This window comes from Balaenoptera borealis (assembly GCF_965194805.1).
Source record: "Balaenoptera borealis genome assembly, chromosome: 2".
Taxonomy (NCBI): domain Eukaryota; kingdom Metazoa; phylum Chordata; class Mammalia; order Artiodactyla; family Balaenopteridae; genus Balaenoptera; species Balaenoptera borealis.
Genome location: NC_138867.1, coordinates 183716660 through 183736355, shown reverse-complemented (window position 1 = coordinate 183736355; position 19696 = coordinate 183716660). Strand labels below are relative to the sequence as shown.

The window sequence follows — 19696 nt, the reverse complement described above, 5'->3', positions numbered from 1 at the left end:
CCCAAGGCAATCTACAGATTCAATGCAATCTCTATCAAATTACCAATGGCATTTTTCACAGAACTAGAACAAAAAAATTTTTTAATTCATATGGAAACACAATCCCAAATAGCCAGAACAATCTTGAGAAATAAGAAAAGAGCTGAAGTCAGAACACACGCCATGACTTCAGACTGTATTACAAAGCTACAGTCATCAAAACAGTATGGTACTGGCACAAAAACACACATATAGAGCACTGGAACAGCATAGAGAGCCCAGAAATAAACCCATGCACTCACTGTCAATCTATGAGACAAGGGTATACAGTGGAGAAAAGACAGTCTCTTCACTAAGTGGTGCTGGGAACACTGGACAGCTGAATCTAAAAGAATGAAATTAGAACATTCTCTAACATCATATACAAAATAAACTCAAAATGGATTAAACACCTCAATATAAGATCAGATACTATAAAACCCCTACAGGAAAACATACACAGAACACTCTTTGACATGAATCACAGCAGTATCTTTTAGGATCCACCTCCTAGAGTAATGGAAACAAAAGCAAAAATAAACAAATGGGAACTAATTAAACTTAAAAGCTTTAGCACAGCAAAAGAAACCATAAACAAAATGAAAGGACAACCTACGGACTGGGAGAAAATATTTGTAAACAATGTGACCTACAAGTGATTAATTTCCAAAATACACAAACAGCTCATGCAGGCTCAATATCAAAAAAACAACCCGGGACTTCCCTGGTGGTCCAGTGGTTAAGACTCTGCACTCCCAAGGCAGAGGGTCTGAGTTCGATCCCCAGTCAGGGAACTAGATTCCGCATGCCACAGCTACAGGATCCTGCATGCCACCAACTAAAAAAAAAAAAAAAAAAAGATCCCACGTGCCACAACAAACACCCGGTGCAGCCAAATCAATAAATATTAAAAACAAAAAAACAAACAAAACCCACAAGTCAATCAAAAATTGGGCAGAAGATCTAAACAGCCATTTCTCCAAAGATACAGATGGCCAACAGGCACATGAAAAGATGCTCATCATCACCAATTATTACAGAAATGCAAATCAAAACTACAATGAGATACCACCTCACACCAGTCAGAATGGCCATCATCAAAAAGTCTACAAACAATAAATGCTGGAGAGGGTGTGGAGAAAAGGGAACCCTCCTGCACTGTTGGTGGGAATGTAAATTGGTACGGCCATTATGGAGAACAGTATGGAGGTTCCTTAAAAAACTAAAAATAGAACTACCATATGACCTAGCAATCCCACTCCTGGGCATATATTTGGACAAAAGCATAATTCAAAAAGGTACATGCAGGGACTTTCCTGGTGGTCCAGTGGTTAAGACTTCGCCTTCCAGTGTAGGGGGTGCGGGTTCAATCCCTGGTTGGGGAGCTAAGATCCCACATGCCTCAGACCAAAAAACCAAAACATAAAACAGAAGCAATATTGTAACAAATTCAATAAAGACATTAAAAATGGTCCACGTCAAAAAAAAAAAGGTACATGTAACCCCTATGCTCATAGCAGCACTGTTGACAATAGCCAAGACATGGAAACAACCTAAATGTCCATCGACAGATGAGTGGATAAAGAAGTGCTACATACGGACTTCCCTGGTGGCGCAGTGGTTAAGAATCCGCCTGCCAATGCAGGGGACACGGGTTCGAGCCCTGGTCCGGGAAGATCCCACATGACGCGGAACAACTAAGCCCGTGCGCCACAGCTACTGAGTCTGCGCTCTAGAGCCTGTGAGCCACAACTACTGAGCCTGCGTGCCACAACTACTGAAGCCCATGCACCTAGAGCCCGTGCTCCGCAACAAGAGAAGCCACCGCAATGAGAAGCCCGTGCACCACAACGAAGAGTAGCCCCCGCTCACCGCAACTAGAGAAAGCCCGCGCACAGCACTGAAGACCCAATGCAGCCAAAAATAAATAAATAAATAAATAAAATTTAAAAAAATATATTTCACAAGCTGTGAGGCACAGCCAATAAAAAAAAAAAAGTGCTACATATATAAAATGGAATACTAATCAGCCATAAAAAAAGAATGAAATAATGCCATTTGCAGCAACATCGATGGACCTAGAGATTATCATACAAAGTAAGTCAGAAAGAGAAAGACAAACATCATATGATATCCACTATATATGGAATCTAAAAAATAATACAAATGAACATATGTACAAAACAGACTCACAAACATAGAAAACAAACTTAGTTACCAAAGGGGAAAGGTGGGGGGGGAGGGATAAATTGGGAGTATGGGATTAACATACACACACTACTATGTCTAAAATAAACAACAAGGACCTACTTATAACACAGGAAACTATATTCAATATCCTGTAATAACCTATAGTGGAAAAGAATCTGAAGAAGAACAGATATATAGGTAACTGGATCACTTCGCTGTATACCTGAAACTAACAGAACACAGTAAATCAACTATACTTCAAAAAAAATAAAAGAAATTGGAGTTATCAGAGAATTCATATATTCAAGACAGTAGAAAAATGGACAAAATAGATGTAATAATAATTTCAACAAGCAGAACACTCTTTGACATAAATTGTAGCAATGTCTTTTTGGATGCAGCAATGTCTTTTTGGATTCACCTCCTAGAGTAATGAAAATAAAAACAAAAATAAACAAATGGGACCTAACTAAACTTAAAAGCTTTTGAACTGCAAAGGAAACCATAAACAAAACAAAAAGACAACCTAAGAAATGGGAAAAAACATTTGCAAACGATGCGACCTACAAGGGATTAATCTCCAACATATACAAACAGCTCATGCAGCTCAATATCAAAAAAACCAAAAAACCCAATCGAAAAATGGGCAGAAGATCTAAATTGCCATTTCTCCAGAGAAGACATACAGATGGTCAAAAAGCACGTGAAAAGATGCTCAACATCACTAACTGCTAGAGAAATGCAAATCAAAACTATAATACGAGGTATCACCTCACATCAGTCAGAATAGCCATCATCAAAAAGTCTACAAACAGGGACTTCCCTGGTGGCGCAGTGGTTAAGAATCCGCCTGCCAATGCAGGGCACACGGGTTCGAACCCTGGCCCGGGAAGATCCCACATGCCGCGGAGCAACGAAGCCTGTGCGCCACAACTACTGAGCCTGCACTCTACAGCCCGCAAGCCACAACTACTGAGCCTGCGCTCTAGGGCCCACGAGCCACAACTACTGAGCCCACGTGCCACAACTAGTGAAGCCCATGCGCCTAGAGCCCATACTCCGTGACAAGAGAAGCCACTGCAGTAAGAAGCCTGCACACCGCACCGAAGAGTAGCCCCCACTCACTGTAACTAGAGAAAAAGCCCGCACACAGCAATGAAGACCCAACGCAGCCAAAAATAAAATTAATTAATTAAAAAAACGTCTACAAACAATAAATGCTGGGGAGGGTGTGGAGAAAAGGGAACCCTCCTCCACTGTTAGTGGGAATGAAAATTGGTGCAGCCACTATGGAGAACAGTATGGAGGTTCCTAAAACAACTAAAAAAAGAGCTACCATGTGATCCAGCAATCCCACACCTGGCCATATATCCAGAGAAAAACCATAATTCAAAAAGATACATGCACCCCAGTGTTCATAGCAGCACTATTCACAATAGGCAAGACATAGAAGCAACCTAAATGTCCACTGACAGATGAATGCATAAAGAAGATGCAGTTCATACATACAATGGAATACTACTCAGCCATAAAAAAGAATGAAATAATGCCATTTGCAGCAACATGGATGGACCGAGAGATTCTCATACTAAGTGAAGTCAGACAGAAAAGACTAATATCATATGATATCACTTATATGTGGAATCTAAAAAATGATACAAATGAACTTATTTACAAAACAGAAACAGACTCACAGACTTAGAAAACAAACTTATGGTTACCAAAGGGGAAAGGTGGGGGGAGGGATAAATTAGGAGGTTGGGATTAACATATACACACTACTAGACATAAAACAGATAACCAACAAGGACCTACTGTATAGCACAAGGAACTCTAATCAGTAGTCTGTAATAACCTAAGTGGGAAAAGAATAGATACATGTATAACTGAGTCATTTTGCTGTACACCTAAAACACAACATTGTAAATTAACTATACTCCAATGTAAAAAAAAATTAAATGAATAAATAAGAAAAAATAACAAAATTCAAGAGCTGGAACATATCTATATTTGACAGTCTAGCACTGAAAAATACAGTATCTGTAATGAAAATATTGGCGGCTAGGAGCAACAGTAGACTGGATACCACAGAAGATAGGGCAATAAGAAATGTCCAAGGTGAAGAAAAGTAAAAAGTAATAAGAATGGGAAAATGAAACAGACCATAAGGGACAGGGGACACAGTCAAAGGGCCTGACGTCTGTCAGTGGAGTCCCAGCGGAGGGGAAGAGGAATAATGAAGAAGACTCCATGCAACGAAGACCCAATGCAGCCAAAAATAAATAAAATTTAAAAAATAATAATAATAATTTTAAAAAATTTAAAAAATTTAAAAAATTTTAAAAATTTTAAAAAAAATGACTCCACGCTCCCAATGCAGTGGGCCCGGGTTCAATCCCTGGTCTAGATCCTGCATGCCACAACTAAAGATCCCGTGTGCTGCAACTAAGACCCGGTGCAGCCAAATAAATAAATAAATTTTTTTTTTTTTTTTTTAAATGAAATCAGGTCTAAACACCATGGTGAAGGCTGAGAATCTGGGTAGGTTTTTATTTTATTTATTTATTTTTTTAAATTTATTTATTTTTGGCTGTGTTGGGTCTTCGTTTCTGTGCGAGGGCTTTCTCCAGTTGCGGCAAGTGGGGGCCGCCCTTCATCGCGGTGCGCGGGCCTCTCACTATCGCGGCCTCTCTTGTTGTGGAGCACAGGCTCCAGACGCGCAGGCTCAGTAGCTGTGGCTCACGGGCTTAGTTGCTCCGTGGCATGTGGGATCCTCCCAGACCAGGGCTCGAACCCGTGTCCCCTGCATTGGCAGGCAGACTCTCAACCACTGCACCACCAGGGAAGCCCCAATATTTTAAAAAATATATTAAAAAAAAGAATTGACAGGAAAAAATTGAAAAATAGCCAAATCTATATTCATAGTTGGAGATGGACACCATCACACAGCTCTCTATAAATGACAGAAGAAATCAGGAAGGATCATTTAGATCTGAACAACACAAACAGCAGACTTGCCTAGTGGACATACACAGAACACTACTCCCAGCAACTGCAGAACACAGGTTCTTATCAAGTGCACAGGAAACAATGACCACAATAGGTAATATTCTGTACCGTAATGCAGGTTTAAGAATAATTTATCTCCTGCAGAGCATGTTCTCTGGCTAAAATGGAATCAAACTAGAATCAATCATAGGATAACAACAAGAAATCCCCAAATGTTTGGTAATTAACTCCTTGACATAAACATAGGCTAAAATAGAAACCATATGGAAATTAAGAACTACTTTGAACTGAATGATGGTGCTTATAATACACCAAAATTTGAAGATCCTGCTAAAGCAGAACTGAGGGGAACACTTATACTTTATGCATAGGTTGGAAAAGAAGAAAGGTTTATTTTACTTATTTATTATCATTAATTTTTTGGCTGCACCACACAGCTTGCAGGATCTTAGTTCCCTGACCAGCGATTTAACCTGGGTCCCTCAGTGAAAGCGCCAAGTCCTAACCACTGCACCGCCAGGGTATTCCCAAGAAGAGAGGTTTAAAATCCATGGTCTCAGGTTTCATCTTAAGACACTAGAGAATTAACAGCAAGTTCAACCCGAAACAGGAGAAATAACAAAATAATGAGGCCAAAAATGAAGCAGAAAACGAATGAAATACAAAGAAACCTTTGGTCCTTTGATAAAACAATAGCAAACGTTTCTGTATGTTTGTTTTTAAAGAGAAAACACATGACTAACACCAAACATGAGAAGCGGGGGCTTCCCTCGTGGTGCAGTGGTTAAGAATCCACCTGCCACTGCAGGGGACACGGGTTCGAGCCCTGGTCCGGGAAGATCCCACGTGCCGCAGAGCAACTAAGCCCATGCGCCACAACTACTGAGCCCTCCTGCCACAACTACTGAAGCCTGTGTGCCCTAGAGCCCGTGCTCCACAACAAGAGAAGCCACCGCAATGAGAAGCCCACATACTGCAATGAAGAGCAGCCCCCACTCGCTGCAACTAAAGAAAGCCCGCGCGCAGCAACAAAGACCCAACGCAGCGATAAATAAATAAATAAATAAATAAATAAATAAATAAATAAATAAATATAAAGTTCCCTTTAAAAAAAAATGAGAAGGGGGACACCACTACAGATCCTACAGACATGAAAGAGATAATAAAAGGGGTTCAGTTTCTGGTTAGGATACTGTTGCGGCAGACCATAACTTTAGATGGTTAAAAATAAAACTAGAAAAAGAACAGATTCACTACAGAAATCATATATAGATACAGCCACAATGGAAAACAGCATGACGGTTCTGCAAACAATTCAAAATAGAATTCCCATATGATTCAGCAGTCCCACTTCTGGATATATATCCAAAGGAAATGAAATCAGGTATCTTGAAGAGATATATGCACCCCCCATGTTCACGGCAGCATTATTCACAATAGCCAAGACATGGAAACAACCTAAGTGTCCCTTGATGGATGAATAGACAAAGAAAATATGATATATACATTTTTTTCTGGTATATTATAACCACAATATCATTCAGTTCAGGATCGTTCCTAATCTGCATACAGTATAAATACACATATATCTATTTATATACATATATATGTATAGAAACATATATCACAAATCAAAACTACAATGAGGAATCACCTCACACCAGTCAGAATGGCCATCATTAAAAAGTCTACAAATAATAAATGCTGGAGAGGGTGTGGAGAAAAGGGAACCCTCCTACACTGTTGGTGGGAATGTAAATTGGTGCAGCCACTATGGAGAACAGTATGGAGGTTCCTCAGAAAACTAAAAATAGAACTACCATATGATCCAGCAATCCCATTACTGGGCATATATCCAGACAAAACTCTAATTCGAAAAGATACACGCACCCCAGTGTTCATAGCAGGACTATTTACAATAGCCAAGACACGGAAGCAACCTAAATGTCCATCGACAGAGTAATGGATAAAGAAGATGTGGTACATATATACATGGAATACTACTCAGCCATAAAAAAGAATGAAATAATGCCATTTGCCGCAACATGGATGGACCTAGAGATTATCATACTAAGTAAAGTAAGTCAGACAAAGACAAATACCATATGATATCACTTATATGTGGAATATAAAAAATAATACAAATTAACATATTTACAAAACAGAAACAGACTCACAGACACAGAAAACAAAGTTAAAAGTTACCAAAGAGGATGGGAGGAAGGGATAAATTAGGAGTTCGGGATTAACAGAAACACACTACTATACATATAATAAACAACAAGAACCTACTGTATAGCCCTGAGAACTATATTCAATATCTTGTAACAAACTATAATGGAAAACAATCTGAAAAAGAATACACACACACATATATATATACATATATATATATATAAAATTTGATCACTTTGCTATATACCCGAAACTAACACAACATTGTAAATCAACTATACTTTAAACAAACAAACAAACAAACAAAAACACCCATCAGAGTCAAATAACTTCAAAATATAAAAAGCAGGGCTTCCCTGGCGGCGCAGTGGTTAAGAATCCGCCTGCCACTGCAGGGGACACTGGTTCGAGCCCTGGTCCGAGAAGATCCCACATGACGCGGAGCAACTGAGCCCGTGAGCCACAACTACTGAGCCCACACACAACTACTGAAACCTGTGCACCTAGAGCCCGTGCTCCGCAACAAGAGAAGCCACTGCAACGAGAAGCCCGTGCACCGCAACAGAGTAGCCCCCGCTCGCCGCAAGTAGAGAAAGCCCGCGCAGAGCAACAAAGACCCAACGCAGCCAAAAATAAATTTAAAAAAAAAAGCAGCCAGACAAAAGACACATTCCTTTGAAGGGGTTAACAGTGCCAGCTCACCTCTCGTCAGGAACAACAGAACAGCATCTCTAAAATGCTGAGGCAAGAAAGTCAATCCCAAACCACCTGCCAACGCAGAATCCCATTCCCACTGAAAATACGTTCTGCTAATGTAGGCGAAATAAAGATATTTTTAGGCCACTAAAAGCTGGGAGAATTTGTTGCCAGTAAACCCGCACCACAAGACATATTAAAGGGAGCTCTTCAGGCCGAAAGGAAAGGATCTCAGATGGAACCTCTGGTGGGTCAGCAGATGAAACAAAGAGCAGTGGGAAGCGTGACCACGTGGGTGAACATACAAAACTCTTTTTAAGAATGTATTTGAGGGGCTTCCCTGGTAGCGCAGTGGTTAAGAATCCACCTGCCAATGCAGGGGACACGGGTTCGAGCCCCGGCCCGGGAAGATCCCACGTGCCGCGGAGCAACTTAGCCCGTGCGCCACAACTACTGAGCCTGCACTCTAGGGCTCGCGAGCCACAACTAGAGAGAGCCCGCGCACAGCAACGAAGACCCAATGCAGCCGAAAATAAAATAAATAAAATAAATTAATTTATTTTAAAAATGTATTTGAAAGACTTGACCGTATACAATGACAGGGAATTGCGGGCTTATATGTCAGAAGTAAAATAAATGGCAAAAATAGCACAAGTGGGGGTAAGTGGGAATAGGCCAACATCACACAGGTGCCCCTCTCTTCTGCGTTCATTCCGTTTATAACGAAAACCGCCACGTGAGCTGACCCCTCTGGCTCTGTCACCGCCAGAGGGCTGGCCTGGCCTCCTCTCCGCCTGCTCTCCCAGCTGCGCCATTTCCACCTCCCCACAACACAGAGGTGGCCTCTACCCATCCATCCCGGGCCGGGCAGCACTGGCCTTCCGAGGCCTCGGTGCTGGAGGGATACCCTGGCAGCACGTGGAAGCCTCAGCTCAGGCTCGTTCCACCAGCTTCTGAAAAGGCTGAGCTGCCGAGTTCTCGGGCCTCGGTGCGTGATTCTACCTCTCTGCCTGCAGGCCCCAATCACGGCCGTCCCCTTGCACGTCCTCGCAAGGACGTCCCACATCCTTGTGAGGATGTGCCTTGTGGGTGACTGTCTCCCACAGTCATGGTGGAGATTCCGGGCTCTACCTGGAAAGTCCCCTTCAGCAGCAGCTTTATTTTTTATTTTTTGGCTGCGCTGCGTGGCTGGCGGGATCTCGGTTCCCCGACCAGGGATTGAGCTCCGGCCACAGCAGTGAAAGTGCGGAGTCCTAACCACTAGACCACCAGGGAACTCCCAGCAACAGCTTTAAATACCCGCTCTGATCTCCTTCAGACTCTGAGACCGACACTCACTCGGCCACCATCTCCTGCGTCAGCAACTGCGTCAACTCTTCACCGTCTTGTTCTGCTTCCCAGGCCTTTTCTCAGATCTTCCCTGGAGCCTCGGGCACCTTACAGTTTATCCTTCGTTTCTAAAATCATTTGTTCTTTCATTTCCTTCCAGAATTGGATCAGCCATTTCCAAGTCTGGTTTTTGTCTGTGTCCGTCCCTCGTTCTTGAATTTCTGATCCAAGATGGTTTCGTATCTTCCGACGCCGTTGGGACAGTCTTGCCCTTCTCCGACCTCATGCTCTCTCCTGGGGAGGCTGGGGTTCCTGGCTGGGGCACGGGACATGTTCAGGTTGTGCTCTGAACCTCTGCCTTTTGGCTTCTGCCCACCTGGCTGGCTGCCCCCTGCTGATGCTCCCACACGGCCCGGCAGAGAGGCAGGGGTGGGCGGGAGGCCAGGCTCCCACGGGGGAGTTGGTGGTGTTACTTACTTTGGAAGTGCGGGCAGGACGCTGCACACAGCAGGCATTCCTCCCAGTGGTTCTGTGTTGTTTGGGACAGACGGTGGGCTACCATCGTTTTCAACTACCTGGAATCCTTGTGAAACTGTTTCAAGAACTGCTGCTGTTGTGCTTTCTTAGCTGATGCTGCTGTAACAGAACAACACAGGCTGAAACCACAGATGGTATTCCTCACTCTCCTGGAGGCTGGAGTCCGAGATCGGTGTGGCTGGTTCCTGGTGAGGGCCCGCGTCCCGGCCTGCAGACGGCCACCTTCCCGCTGCATCCTCACCCGGCACAGAGAGCTCTGGTCTCTCTTCCTCTCCTTACAAGGACCCTAGTCCCATCATGAAGGCCCCATGCCTCCTAACACTGCCCCCACTGAGGGTCTGGCAGCACCATCTGAATGCTGGGGGACATAAACAATCAGTCCGTAGCCACCAAGGTCATTTTTCCTCAGCCGCATCCACAGTGACTGTGACGCCGTCACAGGGCTTCCCACTTTGTGCTGCTGGGTTCACTCAAGACCTAACCATTCACATATAGCTGGTACCTTTTCGCTCCTGGAAGGGAAGGCTTAGGGTTAGGGTTTCAGATGGACTTGTGCAGACAAAGGCAAGGAGCCTGTCCTTTAGCTCCCGTGTCTGCTGTTTTCACTGTGATTTACTTCAATGGCTCTTTTTTCCACCAGCGCCAAGTAGACCAAACCTGGTTCTTTTTTTTTTTTTTTTGGCTGCGTTGGGTCTTCATTGCGGTGTGCAGGCTTCTCACTGCGGTGGCTCCTCTTGTTGCAGGGCACAGGTTCCAGACGCACAGGCTCAGTAGTTGTGGCACGCGGGCTTAGTTGCTCCGTAGCATGTGGGATCTTCCTGGGCCAGGGCTCGAACCTGTGTCCCCCTGCATTGGCAGGCGGATTCTTAACCACTGCGCCACCAGGGAAGTCCCAAACCCGGTTCTCACATTCACTTCAGTTCTGTTACCTTGTTTCCGACCGTTCATTTCTCCTGAGCAAGGGGGCTGCCACTCCCTGGCTCCTTCCCCAAGTTGTCCTGCCTCCTAGCCTGTCCCTTCCCAGGGACTTGGCTATCTGAGCTGCTGCTTGCCTCAGCCAAGCCCCTTGGAAAGACTGGACACCACGCTTGGAATTGGTTTCATTTTCCTTTATTTTTTTAAAAAAGCCCCTAAGTTCTATGGCTTCCAGGAAGCATCAGAGAAACGGAATTGCCATTTCTGTACACTTTTTGTAAAGCAAGACCTAGACGCACACGCGGGGCGCCCCCAGTTGCTCTGCCCTCAGCACGCGGGCCCCAGGGGACCACAGGGGCCGCATCGACGGGCTGCCCGCTCCGCACGCACCTGCGGGGCTCGGATGGGCTTTAAGGCGCTTGTCTCCACGGCTCGGCCGGCAGCGCAGAGCGACACAAGGAGCCTGCGGGCACGCGCCGCCCACGGGCCACGCGGTAGCCACCCCGAGTTCCAGGCCGGCGGCTCCACGAGCAGGTGCGCAGGACCCCCGCGGGCCGCGCCCGCCGGCCTAGGCTTTGGTGCAGCATTTTGGTTGGGGGCCGCTCCCATCCCGCCTTCCCCTTTGGTCTGGGGAGGCCCAGGGCGGGCTCACCCCTGGCAGCAACGCCCCGCAGCGCCCCCTCGAGAAAACGGCCTTTGGATCGAGGGAGACAAGCTGCACTTTATGACACTAACGGGTGAGCGGCGGGCTGGACGGAGGCGGCCACGCTACTCACTCAGCAGACGCGCAGGGGCACAAGGCAGGGCGGCCGCTGTGGTTTTCTCTCTTCCTTGTTTTAAATAGTTAATGCTCTCGGAGGGGAGGACTAGACACAGGTGTAGAAATCTCGGCCAAAGTCTTACGTGAAGGAAGTGACCCCACGCGGGGGCCGGCAGCTCTGCCGGGCCTGCAGTCTGCGTCCGGCGGTGGCCACGCGGCCGTGGACAAGCGGGCCCCGAGGGGCTGCAGCGGGAGGCTTCAGAGGCCACTGCCCCGGGGTCACTTGTGTCGCTGCAGAGATTTTCTCTTCCTCCTCTTGAAGAAACAGCAGCACCTGGAAGGGGCGGGCACAGGCTAGGAGGCGGCGCAGGCTGCGAAAGGGGGTGCAGGCTGGAGGAGAAGGGGATGGGGGAAACGGGCACGAGGGGGGGCCCAGGGAGTCCCAGCCCCCCGCGACCGCGGGAGCCGTACTTGGCGTCGTCGGCCACCTCCACCTCCGCGGGGGCCGTGATGGGGGCGCTGGAGTGGCCAGCGGTGGGGTCGTCGGCGTTCAGCTCCCCGTTCGTGGAGTTCAGTGCCTGCGGGCAAGAGGGGCAGGGGAGTCCTGTAGGCCCTGCTTGGCCCCCCCCACGCTGCTGGGGTCCTCGGCCGGCCCCTCACCTGGTTTTTGCTGTATAGCAGGGCTTTTTCCCGAACCTGAGGCTGCGAGGGCAGGTCGGTGTGGACCGTGCCGATGGGCGTGGGCTGCAAGGGGGCAGGATGCGGCTGAGGCCCGGCAGCTACCCCCCGCCCCCTCGTCACGTGCCAGCCACCCCCGCCCCCGAGCACAGGGGCTTCAGGGTCCTTGCCAGCTGCCCCCACGCGCCAGGGGCCCCTCCAGCGCCAGCCCTCCCCCGCCACGTACCAGGGGCTTCCCGGCCCAGTCGTACTCGTAGTCGAACACGAAGCCGCTGCGGTCAAAGAGGTCGGTGAAGAGCTTGCGCAGGTAGTCGTAGTCTGGCTTCTCAAAGAAGTCCAGGCGCCGCACGTAGCGAAGGTACGTGGCCATCTCCTCTGCGGACAGCGACAGGGCTGGGGGGCGTGGAGGAGCGGGGGCGGGCGGCACTGGGCAGGGGGTCTGCGGGGAGCGCGGGGGCCGGGGGGCAGACCCTCACCTGGGAAGCTCTCACAGAGCACCTCGATGGGCGTGGCCCGCTTGGTGTCCCCGATCTTCTGGTAGCGCTCCTTGAGCGTGTCGGCCTGCAGGGAGAGCGCGGTCGGCACCGAGGCGCCGCCTGCGGGAGGCCCCCCAGCCCCGCCCCGGCCCCGGCGCGCCCACCTTGAGCCCCTGCCAGGGCAGGCTGCCGCGCAGGAAGTACATGAACATGTGGCCCAGCGCCTCCAGGTCATCACGGCGGCTCTGCTCTGCGGGGGGGACGGCAGGTCAGCGCGGCCCTCGCGCCCCCCCGCCCACCCCGCGCGCCGCTCACCCTTGCCCAGGTGCGTGTTGATGCTCATGTAGCGCGCCGTGCCCGTCAGGCTCTTGTGCTCGCGGTACGGGATGTGCTTCTTGGTCTCGGGGTCGATGTACTCCTTGGCCAGGCCGAAGTCGATGATGTGGATGGAGTGCTGCCGCTTGGTGCCCGGCCGCCCCACCAGGAAGTTCTCGGGCTTCACGTCGCGGTAGATGAGGCTCTTGGTGTGCACGTACTCCATGCGCGTGATCTGCGGGCGGCGGGCGGGCCTCAGCGGGCTCCCTCCGCCCTGCCCACCTTCCCTCTGCCGCCCCACAGCGCCCGGCCCCCTCGCCCTCCCACGGCCCGCACCAGCTGGATAGCGATCATGAGCACCGTCTTGAGCGTGAACGTGCGGTCGCACAAGTCGAACAGGTCCTCCAGGCTGGGTCCGAGCAGCTCCAGCACCATGGCATTGTACTTCCCGCACGGGCCGAAGTAGTAGACCTGAGGGACGCCCTCTGCGGGCGGAGGACACACAGACTCACGCGACGCCCGGGCGGGCTCCCCCCGCGCTCCCACACCCGGCCCCGGGGTACCTGCGGCGCTGAGCTGCTTGTAGAAGCGGTACTCCAGGTGCAGCTGTGGCGCCCGGGACTTGATGGGCTCCTGGGAGGAACGAGGGGACGCATGGATGTCACTCAGGGCGCGGTCCTGCCCTCCTCCCGGCCCGTGGGGACAGCCTCTGCTGGGGGCCGGCAAGGGGCCGGCCCGGCCCGGGCTGGGGACTGGGGGCAGGGGGCAGGGCCCGGACTCACCAATTTGATAGCTACGTATTCATTTGTATAGAGATTCTTTCCTGTGGGAGGAGAGGCACGTCAGGTCGGCAGGACCCCCAGCACACAGGAGACCGCTCACGACCCACCCCTCCAAGGGGCACCTCCTGTTCCACGGCAGCCCTCCTTGAGCGTGGCCCATCCCTCCCGGACCTGGAAGGGAAAAGGATGGGCCCATCCCTCCCGGGCTCGCAAGGTACTCCCACCAGCCGTGGGAACCCCCATCTGCCCCCGCACCCTCATCTCCTGGGCCCCCTCCCTGCTGTCCTGCCCTCTCCTCCAGCACCGCCCCCCAGGCCAACCCTGCCTCCGCCCACTCGGGGCTGCTCCCAAGTCCTCTGCGGGATCCTTCCCGCCAGCACGCCAACGCGCTCCAACTTCTCCCATCTAAAAAAGTGAAAACACAACAAAGAGTCCTGGTGACCCCAAGGCCTTTCTTCAGCTCCAGCCGCAGGGAACCTGGAGGAGACATCACACCCCTCCCACACACCCTCCCCACCGTCCCCAGACGCTCTGTGAGGCCCCCCCGCCGCCTGACCTGCGCTCACCGCTCCGGCCTCTAGGGACCCCCGAGGGCGCCCCCCCATTCCTTAACGCCAGGAACTCCGGCCTTGAGCTGTACACGTCCGATGGACAAGCCCCGCCCCCTCGCTGTGAAGCAGGGGCCCCGGCCAGGAACCCATCAGGAGGGAGTGTAACCTGCGTCCTCAGCTTAGACAGACATGCCTGGGGCAGGACGTCTCCCGCGGCCCATCGCTGGCCCACCTGGACCTCCAGGTGCCCACGGAGAACAAGCCACGGTGCTCAACCTCACGAAACTGCAAAAACACAAGCTCCAGAACCCAGCGGAGCTCAGCTTTTCACCTGCTACAGTTCCTACCACTGGCTGAGCCCCAGAGAGTGTGGCCCCAGCCCCTGGGCGCCGTCTGCACACACAGTGAGCGCTGCGTACACCGCTCCACCCTCTCCGCCCCTCCCACCTTTCCAGGTCCTCAGCCCCGACTCAGCCCCACGGTGCGCTGCCCCTCCAGGCGACCTCACGCCCGAAGCGCCGTGCTGCTGCATCTTATTTCTGAGAGGATCCAGTGTGGGGAGAGGCCTCAGCCTCCTCTCCATCCCACTGCAGTGGGACGATCTGGGAGACAGCTGCACCAGGCCGTTCCGCCCCACCCACGGGTGGCCAAGACACCGGTGTGTACGACCCCACGAGCCGAGGTCGGGGGCCCGCAGGCCTGTCAGTCAGTCCCCCGGGTCCCTGCCCATCCCGGGTGTCTCATCACTGTGGTGCCTGGCCTAGAGTCTTCAGCTCAGCCTCAGCTCCTCCAGGGCCTTGGTTTCCATCCCAGTCTATAGAGTCAGCTGGTCCCCAGACACCTGCAAGGGTGGCCCCGAGTCTGCAGAAAACCATCCCGTCCACGTCTCCAGAGTTAACTTCTCTCAGCGATGTTCTTAGTGCTCAGTGTAGAGAGAGTGTGCAGCCTTTGTTAGATTTATTCTGGAGGCACCTGATGGGTTTTGGTGCTCTTACACGATCGGGACTATTCTTAAATTTTTATCTCCCAATCGTTGCTCCAACAGAGAAATACAGTTGATCTGTGTTGGTATATGCAGCAGCCTTACTAAACTCATTCCTTTCTAATTGTTTACTGAAAGACTACTCTGGCCTCCGCACGTGGACAATCAAGCCTTCCGAGACAGGTCACAGCTGTGTTTCTTCCTCTCCCAGCTTTCTTCCTCTGCTCCGTTCACTGCCACCGTCCGGAGGGGGTGCCCACAGGGGTCCCTCCTGCAGATTCCACTCCCTCAGTTACTACGAGTAAAAGGCACCCAGCGGCAGAGAAAGAAAGCGCCCATCTAGTCCTCGTTCTCATTTTCATTAAATAACAGGCATGCCTCTCGTGCGTCCCCTCAACATTTTATTATGAAGTTTCACACATTCAGAAAAGCGGGAAGGGCTGTGTGCAGGGAGCCCCACGCCCCGGCTGCCTGGGTCACACGGCCGCGCAGCTCTCACCTGTTCTTCTCATTTTCAGACGCATCTGGAAGTTGCAGACCTCAGTACCCTGCCCCCTAAACACTGCAGCCTGCAGATCAACTTCGATTTGTACTTAGTGCTTGGCTTTCCCTTGGGAGGAGGCATTTACCTGGGAAACATCAGATGCACAGCATCTGATGAGCTCTGGCAAATGCGTGCTCCTGTGCCACCCCGATCCCGTGAGGACAGAGCGCGTCACCGCCACCTCACCTCCCGAGAGGCGGAACCACCGCACGTGCTCCCTGCTCCTTGGGGTTCCCTGCACACGCATGACGCGGCTCGCTCTGCCTTCCTGCCCGGGCGCGTCCGCCGCAGCACGGACACACCTGGCCCGTCTCCAGTGTGCGTTACTGAACGCTGCGCACGGGCCTTCCCGCGAGGGTCGGGTCACTTCTCGGGCAGGTTTGCTGGCTTGTGCTGCACACGGAGCAGAAGTCCTGTCCGGGGCCAACAAGGCGAGGCGCCCTCCACGCCCCCCAGCCGCTTATCCGTCTGCTTCTGGGAGGTGTCTGTTCAGATCTCTTGCCCAGTTTTAATCGCAGCACCTGTTTTTTTATTACTGACCAAGCTGTTGTCTTCTCCTGCGTCCTGGGTACCAGCACTTTGTCCAATGGTGCTCAGCAAATAGCACCTCCCAGTCTGTGGCTCGCCTACTCACGCTTTTTTTTTTTTTAATTTAATTTTACTTATTTTTGACTGCTTTGGGTCTTCGTTGCTGTGTGCGGGCCTTCTCTAGTTGCAGTGAGCGGGGGCTACTCTTCGTTGCAGTGCCCAGGCTTCTCACTGCAGTGGCTTCTCTTGTTGCGGAGCTCGGGTTCTAGACACGCGGGCTTCAGTAGTTGTGGCATGCAGGCTCAGTAGTTGTGGCGCATGGGCTTAGTTTCTCCGTGGCATGTGGGATCTTCCCGGACCAGGGCTTGAACCCGTGTCCCCTGCATTGGCAGGCGGATTCTTAACCACTGTGCCACCAGGGAAGTCCCCCTACTCGTGCTCTTAACAACATTTTTGGATATTTAAACTTTGATGATGTCTAACTGATCCTTTCTGGTAACTGGTCATCTTATTCTGTGTCTTGGTCAAGAAACCTCCTGTTTTGACTGTGCACGTGGGGAAGCCAAAGTCCCGGAGTCCAGCTGAGTTTAAGGTGAGCGTGTGTGTGCGCACGTGCACGCGGGCGTCTGAAGTCTGGATTTACAGTTTCCCGGGGACCTCGGTGCTCCAGGCTCTGAGCCTCACCAACAGCCAGCTCAGCAGCAGGTGTGAAAAGTGGGAGAGTCTGCAAGGCCTGACAGAGAACGCCTCCGGGGGGTCAGGAGCAGAAGGCAGATGCTGGGGCTGCACAGGGCAGGAAGACGCTGGAGCCTCCACCATCCAGAGCACGGAGGCCGCCCTGAACTCCCCGGACATTTGGCTGAGAACCCGGAAAGCCCACACTCTGGGAGGGGGCAACTCCAGCCCTTGAGTAATGCCTGCTCACCACCCACCCTATCAAAGCTGAAAAACAGTCCCTGATGGGGTCAAGATGAGTCACCAGGATGAAGCATGATCCAGACCTCATGTGTGGCACCCACATTGTCCAACACACAATAAAACATCACTAGACATGTGAAAAAAGGAACAGCACTGCAAGAAGGAAAAACAGCATCAAAGGCACCACTGACACTGCATTTAAAACAGCTACTGCAAAAGGGAACGCTCCTGCACTGTTGGTGGGAATGTAAATTGGTGCAGCCACTGTGGAAGACAGTATGGAGGTTCCTCAGAAAACTAAAAAGAGAATTACCATATGATCCAGCAATCCCACTCCTGGGCACATATCCAGACAAATCTCTAATCCAAAAAGATACAAGAACCCCTGTGTTCATTAGCAGCATTATTTACAACAGTCAAGACATGGAAACAACCTAAATGTCCATCAACAGAGGAATGGAGAAAAAAGATGTGGTGTACACACACACACACACACACAAACACACACACACACACTGGAATACTACTCAGCCATAAAAAGAATGAAATAATACCATTTGTGGCAACATGGATTGACCTAGAGATTATCATATTAAGTGAAGCAAGTCAGAAAGAGAAAGACAAACACCATATGATAGCACTTATATGTGGAGTCTATCTATGAAACAGAATCACAGACATACAGGACAGACTGGTGGTTGCCAAGAAGGAGGGGTTGGGGGAGGGATGGAGTGGGAGATTGGGGTTAGCAGATGTTAGCTAAGACGTCAGCAGATACAACAAGGTCCTACTGTATCGCACAGAGAACTATATTCAGTATCCTATGATAAACCAATATGAAAAAGAATATTTAAAAAAGAATATATGTATAACTGAATCACTTTGCTGTACAGCAGAAATTAATACAACATTGTAAATCAACTATACCTCAATTTAAAAAAAGCTGGGACTTCCCTGGTGGTCCAGTGGTTAAGAATCTGCCTTCCAATGCAGGGGATGCGGGTTCGATCCCTGGTCAGGGAACTAAGATCCCACATGCCGCGAGGCAACTAATCCCACACGCCTTAACTAGACAGCCCATGCGCCACAACTACAGAGCCCATGAGCTCTGGAGCCTGCATGCCACAACTAGAGAGAAGCCTGTGCACTGCAACAAAGATCCCACGCGCCACAACTAAGACCCAATGCAGCCAAAAATAAATAAGTAAAATAAATAAATATATTTTTTTTAAAAGCTATTCCAAGTATGTTCGAGGATTTTAAGGAAAAGATGGGCAAAATGAACAAGCAGATGGGAAATCTCAACAGAATAAGGAAATCAAATGGAAGTGAAAAATACCGTGTTATCAAATGAAAAATTCAGTGGATGTATCAAATAATATATTGGACGCTGCAGAAAAAAACAAGGGTGAGCTTACAATAAGGCAATAAAAACTATCCAGGCTGAAGAAAGAAAAGAGACTGAAAAAAAAAACTGAGAGGGACCACAGAAGTCCACCCACTGGAGTGAAGGTTCTGAGCCCCACGTCAGGCTTCCCAACCTGGGGGTCCGGCAACGGGAGGAGGAATTCCTAGAGAATCAGACTTTGAAGCCTAGTGGGAATTGATTGCAGGACTTCGACAGGACTGGGGGAAACAGAGACCCCACTCTTGGAGGGCGCACACAAAATAGTGTGCGCATCGGGACCCAGGGGAAGGAGCAGTGACCCCGGGGGAGACTGAACCAGACCTACCTGCTAGTGTTGGAAGGTCTCCAGCAGAGGCGGGGGGTGGCTCTGTTTCACCGTGGGGACAAGGACATTGGCAGCAGAAGTTCTGGGAAGTACTCCTTGACGTGAGCCCTCCCAGAGTCTGTCATTAGCCCCACCAAAGAGCCCAGGTAGGCTCCAGTGTTGGGTTGCCTCAGGCAAAACAACCAACAGGGAGGGAACCCAGCCCCACCCATCAACAGTCAAGTGGATTAAAGTTTTACTGAGCTCTGACCACCACAGCAACAGTCAGCTCTACCCACCACCAGAGCCTCCCATCAAGCCTCTTAGATAGCCTCAACCACCAGAGGGCAGACAGCAGAAGCAAGAAGAACTACAATCCTGCAGCCTGTGGAACAAAAACCACATTCACAGAAAGATAGACAAGATGAAAAGGCAGAGGGCTACGTACCAGATGAAGGAACAAGATAAAACCCCAGAAAAACAACTAAATGAAGTGGAGATAGGCAACCTTCCAGAAAAAGAATTCAGAATAATGATAGTGAAGATGATCCAGGACCTCGGAATAAGAATGGAGGCAAAGA

At 50.3% G+C, this 19696-nt stretch overlaps 1 protein-coding gene across 6 annotated transcripts in view; it reads right to left on the bottom strand.

The window, feature by feature from the left end:
- Nucleotides 1-11048: 11048 nt before the first annotated feature.
- Nucleotides 11049-19696, bottom strand: part of CSNK1G2 (casein kinase 1 gamma 2) — a 28492-nt gene continuing 19844 nt past the window's right edge. The window contains exons 2-12 of one of the 6 annotated variants that reach the window (XM_082381809.1): nucleotides 14201-14285; nucleotides 13881-13916; nucleotides 13662-13731; nucleotides 13435-13583; nucleotides 13099-13333; nucleotides 12948-13033; nucleotides 12784-12868; nucleotides 12534-12682; nucleotides 12290-12373; nucleotides 12101-12207; nucleotides 11049-11963 (exon numbers count right to left, since the gene is read on the bottom strand). In XM_082381809.1, coding sequence (XP_082237935.1) covers nucleotides 11909-11963; nucleotides 12101-12207; nucleotides 12290-12373; nucleotides 12534-12682; nucleotides 12784-12868; nucleotides 12948-13033; nucleotides 13099-13333; nucleotides 13435-13533 — 900 coding nt within the window. In that variant the 5' untranslated portion in view covers nucleotides 13534-13583; nucleotides 13662-13731; nucleotides 13881-13916; nucleotides 14201-14285 and the 3' untranslated portion in view covers nucleotides 11049-11908. Of the gene's footprint in view, nucleotides 11964-12100; nucleotides 12208-12289; nucleotides 12374-12533; nucleotides 12683-12783; nucleotides 12869-12947; nucleotides 13034-13098; nucleotides 13334-13434; nucleotides 13732-13880; nucleotides 13922-14200; nucleotides 14286-19696 lie in introns of all 6 variants that reach the window. The other 5 variants (XM_082381807.1, XM_082381808.1, XM_082381805.1 and 2 more) reach the window with 5 other exon arrangements.